The sequence below is a fragment of the Helicoverpa armigera genome, chromosome 15 (genome assembly GCF_030705265.1).
Source record: "Helicoverpa armigera isolate CAAS_96S chromosome 15, ASM3070526v1, whole genome shotgun sequence".
Classification (NCBI taxonomy): Eukaryota; Metazoa; Arthropoda; class Insecta; order Lepidoptera; family Noctuidae; genus Helicoverpa; species Helicoverpa armigera.
The window spans coordinates 9,515,022-9,521,851 of record NC_087134.1 but is presented as its reverse complement, the minus strand read 5'-3'; the positions used below and the strand labels follow the sequence as shown (position 1 = coordinate 9,521,851).

Here is a 6,830-nt window from a genome sequence, read left to right as displayed (position 1 = left end):
GTCTTCGCACCTTGGTGTAAACCTTCTTCTTGACCTACTCCATCTATTAAAAAAAATCGCACCCAAATCCATTGCGTAGTTTTAAAGATCTAAAGCATTCATAGGGACAGACAGAAAATGCAACTTTATAAAATGATCATTGTCAAAGAATTATCATAAACTTGACTAGGTACCTACTATCTCTTTTCCTAGTATCTAGTAGAGTAGTATTTTCCTAGATCTAGAAGAGAACATAATATAGAGCTGTACATAGTATTGTTGATATTTTGTATAGTGTAGTTTGAATATACTACTCTGATATTTCACGCAAGCTTGGTTATTTTTTGTTTATAACCTCAAAATATTAACTTTTTCGTAATTATTTTATTTTCCTGAAGTGTCCGTTCGTGAAAACTTATTTCATAGGATTCCATATAATTTTAAGAGTTTATAGAAGTCACTTTCCATTCGAACGGTTCTTAGGCAGAACATGTATGGAGCCGGAACAATGTCCTTTGAAGTTACATAAAATATTAAAATATTATTTTTGCTAAAGTTCTTAAGTATACTTTTTATTCATTCATAATAATCAATATTAATCTATAATAGGGAAATATTAAAACTAGGTATCAAAATATTCATCCGCATCGCTGTCAGCTGGGATCGTGCCCAAAAGGCTGGCTGCATTGCCACGCTGGATGGCAATGCATATCCTTTGACCGAAGTATAGGCCAGCCCTTTGGTCACGAGTGGACTCCACTAATCGCTTACTTACTTTTTGCTTACATGACATAAAATATTTTTTTAATTATTATAAACTTACTACCTACCCTTTTTCACATGAACGCGTAGAGATATTAAAGTTTTGAATAAAAAGTGAAATTCATATCAAACACTTCTTAAATATAATGGCCTCTAAACTGTGAAAAATTTTAAATCATTCAAAGGTCATTGGGCACCTTAGTATGAAAACCATACCCACGGCGGATACGAACGAAATATAGCACAGTATAATGATAAAGGCTCTGATTTACTATGGCATTAGTCGCATCAATGTGAACCATGGGAATCTAGAGAAAATCAGGTCTAAACATCAAATATTTTCCTCATTTCAATGGGGAATTTAAACGACCAAGTTTGACGGATTTGAGAAATCATTTCTTTGTAGTGAAAGAGTATACTCGCCGTTTATTTCCATTGACATCAGGTCAGGATCTGATGATGGAAATCCTGAGAAATCAAGGGCAACTATCAGAAATTGTAGGCATGCATAGGATTAAAACTTGATTCTCAGATGTATGTCTGGTGATACTATCAAATAGTGAAGGTTTAGAGCTTATCTGATGATGGAGACGTGAGAAAGTCGAGAGAACTCGGCATGTTTTAGTTACGTCGTGTTTGGGCTTATATTATTCGTATTGACGAGAACTTTTCACAAAAGTTAAAAATAAAAACTTTTTACAAAAAAAAAAACAACTTCTAAAACAACAAGAAAACTGTTTATATGCATCGGTCTAGATCTCGGTGGTTAAATAAATATAGATGCATCCTCTAGACACCGACTTCTAGACCGATGCACCTAACATACATTTTTAACATTTCTTTCTTGCTTTTGTTTTCTTGTTGCTTTTTTATATGTTTGAAGTTGGATTTGTTTGTAAAATGCTACAAAATAAAATAAAGCCGACTTTATAAAACAAAGAAAGGGACAGAATTACACTTTTGTCAAGGCTCTAGAAACGTAAAGCCAGCAGCCCCGAATCCTACTCTCTAGAAGTCGTTGTTACAATTCGACAGCTACAAGTCGTCAGGCGGTTTCGAAAAAAACCTGGAACTGGGGCTCTTTAGGTGATTAATCCCTCAAAAATAAAAGAGCCCATTCCTGCAATGGCTGCTTTAACCCAAGTTAGTAGTGAATTCTCATCACCTAAAATAAAATAAGCTCCAACACAAGGTTACGTTATAAATTGTAAAGGAGTTCCCATAACTATATCTGATCTTAGCTGTCGATCCCACAATGGCAGTCAAACCTATCTTTGTGGAAAGTCTTCGTCAATACGAATAAAATTAGCCCAAACACGTGGTAGTTGCAACATACCGTTCGGGAGTTCCCTTGACTCTCTGTAGTCTCCATAATCAAATCAGCTCCAAACCTTCACTGTTTACCAGTACCCTCAAAAATACACTCACATGTCTGGTTATGACTCGATGCGTGCCTACAATATTCAAGAGTTGCCCTCGATTTCTCAGGGTTTCCAGATCCTCATCAGATCCTGGTCATCCGGATTGGCACCTTCCTTCTTTATGAAAAGTCTTTAACAATAAAAACTAGCATTGCAACCTGTACAATCCTCTGAAACTGCTTGTCTTTTATATTTTTCAAACGATCCTGGACATTCGTCTCCATGGAATTTTAATAGAATATTTATATTCAAAGAAACGTCATACCATTCTCCACGATTTAAAACTACTTTGATTAATGTCCACCACTTTTTACAAAGCGGGTCAGATATGCCCAATGACCTTTAAGACATAATTAGTTATTTTCAATCAGATTTCTGAATGATGACTATAAAATGTTGTATACAAATAACTTCAATAAAATAACTTTTACAAGGTACTGGCCTACTATTTTAGTTATATTATAAAATAAAAAATATTAACTATTTTGACTCTCACGAAATTACCATAACTATGATTGTTCTAAACTGAACGGTTGGCGCGAAACTCACTTTTTATCTATACAGCATTTGCACGGAACCCTCGGTGCGCGAGTCCGACTCGCACTTGGCCGGTTTATTTTTTCGGTATTCCACCTGTGGTGTTACATAAATTTGTGTGGTGTTGAAAAGTATATTACGACGCTGTAGGAAAATGATATAAATGCGTCATAATATATAGTAGAAAACATGACGTGTAATAATGACACCGCATGTTTGTACAATATTAAGCAATAAAAACTTCAAGTTTGTGTTAAATATCGATCTGGCATTTTATACTAGGTGAGTATAGAATGTACTATTTCCATAGAATATAATTCAATTGATAGTAACATCAATGAAGGCTTACATATTGAATCAAATATTATTTTTATCATCGTCGATAATAATATTACGACAAAAAGAACACGCATATCAAATTACGTCCAAACTTAATGTTACGGGTTAGGACAGTATTATTAGAAACACCGAGGACAGTATTACTACAAACACCGAATGAATTGTATATACCGCGTGTGAAGACACATTAGAATAATAACAAACAAATAACCTTTCAAGCAATTAATTTAATAGTGTTAAGTGGTGCCAATATTGACAATACGACTATAAAAAGAATGACATACAACAACCATGGATATTAAACGCAAACACGGCAAAGAAGGCAGTATGAAAATAACAGTGGCTAATAAAATCATTAAAGATACATTCTACACTATAGCACCAGTAAACTGGCTGCTAAGAATATTCAACTTATCATGCATCTACAGAGAAAATGGAGAATTAAAATCATCATGGTCGTTAATCAAAAATATAATCTACGTCACTGTTCTAGCTTTCGTCAACGTTCTCTTTTTGATCACCAATTTTGATCGGTGGGACTCCTTCGTGCAAAATTTCTCTTCTCTCACATTTGTTGATGTCATACAATTGACCTACGTTATCGGATATATTGAGTATATCGTTGATTTAGTTTCTATCAACAAGAATGGCAGAGACAACTACTTGAAGTATTTTAAGTCTTTCGACCACATTGATCAGTTGTTAGGCATGAATTCCTATGATGAAATTCGAAGATTGATCTTGAATATTATTTGGATCTCCATGATAATGTTTGTGATAAGTGCTACAATTGATCATATCAGTTGGGCTGATGGTTATCAATCATCTTCTTCCCTTTTGCTCTCGTTGAACAATTTTTATTTTTTCTTGAGTATGCTTACTGCTTTGGATGGGGTTTGTCACATGGTACAGTTAGAATATCGTCTGAAGTCGATGAAAGAACTTCTTGAGGTATGTAGCATATTTAAATTATATTTTTTGCGTTCTTCATAATACAAGTGCTGCACGAATATAAATAAAGCGTACCCAGATATTTCGATGTGAACAAATCTATTTTGATCTAGCCAGTTTTTCCCAAAAATCCACACTTGGAAATTTGCTATGTTTTAAATATTTAATTGAAATATAACTACTGGTACTTAACTTAACAGAGCTACTACAATTGTCCGAACCAAGTAATACCCAATGAGGATGATAAAACTTGGGCTACCAAGACAGATTCTGGAAGGTGTCGGGTAGATTCCCTGAAGACCCTCAACTACAGTCGTTTCACTGAAGTTATTGGCTTCAATAGATGCTACCTGCTTCTGGTGGAACAAGCATACTATTTGAATGGCAAGTATGGTCTACGGGTAAGTAAAGTGAAGATAGAAAGACTAGCTTTTCGTTATGTTAGTAAGTCGATGTTTTTGCAGTTTTCTAAAAACCAGCTAAGTCGGAATCGCGCACGAAGGGTTCCGTACCATTATTTAGAAAATGAACAAAAAAATCACGTTTGTTGTATTGGAGCCCCCCAAAATATTTATTTTATTCTAGTTTTCATTATTTGTTGTTATAGCAGCAACAAAAATATGTAGGTACATCATCTGTGAAAATGTCAACTCTCTAGCTAGCACGGTTCATGAGATACAGTCTGGTGACAGACAGACGGACGGACGGACAGAGGAGCGAAAACAATAGGGTCCCGTTTTACCATTTGGGTACGGAACCCTTAAAACGAATTGTCTTTTAGAACAATTGTGGTTTGTAGAAATTATTAGACCCAAAGACTCATTACTAACAACATCTTACACGTTTTTTGAATGTGTTCAAATGTGACTCATATTGGATACTTTTATTTTGCAGTTTTTAATACTCTGCATCAACTTCCTCGTCAATATGATCAAGTTGTCGAACTTGTTCATCAGATTTACGACTGGTGCAATGGTGAGTCTTTTGTTATTTTATTTCTTAGATAATAAAAGTCAAAAATACTATTTCGAAGACACTGGAAGACAACTTCTGAACGGCAAACAAGAACTGTACCTATTATTGATTACATTTTTCAAAAAATTGTATTTTTTTTTTGGGAATTCTTCAAATGACCCTTCCCGCTGTAGGTACCGCGTAAGGGAGTGTCACTCTTACTGACTAAAACCCATCATGTTTCTTTTTAAGCCCTTTATGTACTAGGGCCGCGGTAACTCTTTCGAATAATCCCGAAGTCTCAATAACCAACGACTTTGATTGACATACAGGTACCCCCAAACGGCAGTTCCCGCTTGCTATCGTTCGCCAGCATGATCAAATTTCTTAACTGGGGAGCAGTTTCGCTCATCATAGTGTACAGATGCGAACAGACTTACAAACAGAGCGACAGGATACTGAACATTATAGACTTGGTGCTGGTCAATAAGAAGAATTGTGAGTATGTGGTTATAGGTCTTATTTTGATGACCTTAAGGTTGAAGTTGAAATCGGTATAGTTGGAGGTCTAGCAAGTATTAATAGTAACGAATTGAAAGATGAACGAATTTCGACAATCTAAAAAACAAATATTTTAAATCTTTAAGGTTTATTTGAAAGAGAAAAAAATATTAAAACCATTCTTAAAAGAAGATGCTTAAGTTGACAAAGATAAATAAATATAGTGATCAATGAGTAAAGATGTAAAAATAAAAATTTTGATGCTAGATTTATCCTGTAGCTGTGACTTGCTAACCCCCTTTGCTAAAAATAATACAACCAGCCGCGATAGACCTAATAATATTTGTTATTTTCTCCATTTCAGCAAACAGCCTAACGACTACCTTAGAACATTTCCGCAACCTCCTCATAACCAGACCGATTAAGTTCCATGCAGTCCAATTCTTCACCATCGAGTATACTCTACTGGTTTCTCTTGCTTCCACCATAGTTACGTATTCCATCATCATGCTGCAGAACATGCACTGAACACCAACTTCAATAAACTATTTTTAGATTTTCTAAATGGAGATAGAATGTTGACCTTGTCCTCATGCGATTAGTGTATAGGAGGAATTGGAAGAATAGATAGATCGAATATTGGAAACAGCCGTATGATGAAGATTTTACTCAAAGAATTGTGAATCACATAGGAAGCTATGAAGAAGAGGTGGTTTGGGAACAGTCCATCAAACAGTGCGATTATGATTAAACTAGATATTTATTGGAATGTACAATATATTTCATATTTAACCTTACTTATATTATAAATGCAAGAGTAACTCTGTCTGTGTCTCTAGATAGCCTGAAGCCTTTTTTGAGAATTCATCAAATTACCACAATGTTGCTTCTTAAGGCCTTTATGTACCAAGATCGCGGTAACTTTTTCGAACAATCCCGCAGCCCCGGCAGGCTTTGGCCCTAAGAAGGACAAAGGCTACTTTTGATCTGGACGTGGGCAGTAGTTCTCTCGGGTAGTGAGTGAAACCGCTGGAGGAAGTCATTTCCCAATATTTGCGATATAAATAATTTATCTGCATATTGATACTTTTGGAACGCTTGAACAATGCTTTTGTTTTATTTTGATAGAATATTTTAAATTATTTTATCTTTTGGTCTGCGAAATTCTGAAATAATACTGCAAATTCATCCAGGCAAGTATGTTAATAATTTTGTTAATTTTGTATTATAAAAGCTGAAAAAATTGATATCACACCTTTTTCATTCATTCTTTACCGCATCGTCTTAAAATAGTAGATATACGTGCAACATAACTTACAAATTAAAGATTTTAGCTATGAGCAGATACTTTTGTATCATGTAAAAGTGTATTAAGAACTGTATTAG

General features: G+C 34.8%; 1 protein-coding gene across 1 annotated transcript; it reads left to right on the top strand.

The window, feature by feature from the left end:
* Positions 1–3,329: 3,329 nt before the first annotated feature.
* Positions 3,330–5,972, top strand: LOC135117873 (uncharacterized). The gene is made up of 5 exons (XM_064038274.1): positions 3,330–3,812; positions 4,190–4,390; positions 4,884–4,964; positions 5,276–5,441; positions 5,809–5,972. Exons 1-5 carry the CDS (start codon positions 3,330–3,332, stop codon positions 5,970–5,972), a joined length of 1,095 nt encoding a protein of 364 aa, XP_063894344.1.
* The last annotated feature ends 858 nt before the right edge of the window (positions 5,973–6,830 follow it).

Bases quoted from the DNA above. Each gene is read 5' to 3' on its own strand.
- LOC135117873 (XM_064038274.1), top strand. From the start codon at position 3,330: ATGGATATTAAACGCAAACACGGCAAAGAAGGCAGTATGAAAATAACA. The intron at 4,391-4,883 runs GTAAGTAAAGTG...TTTATTTTGCAG, and splicing joins ATGGCAAGTATGGTCTACGG to TTTTTAATACTCTGCATCAA. The intron at 4,965-5,275 runs GTGAGTCTTTTG...ATTGACATACAG, and splicing joins GATTTACGACTGGTGCAATG to GTACCCCCAAACGGCAGTTC.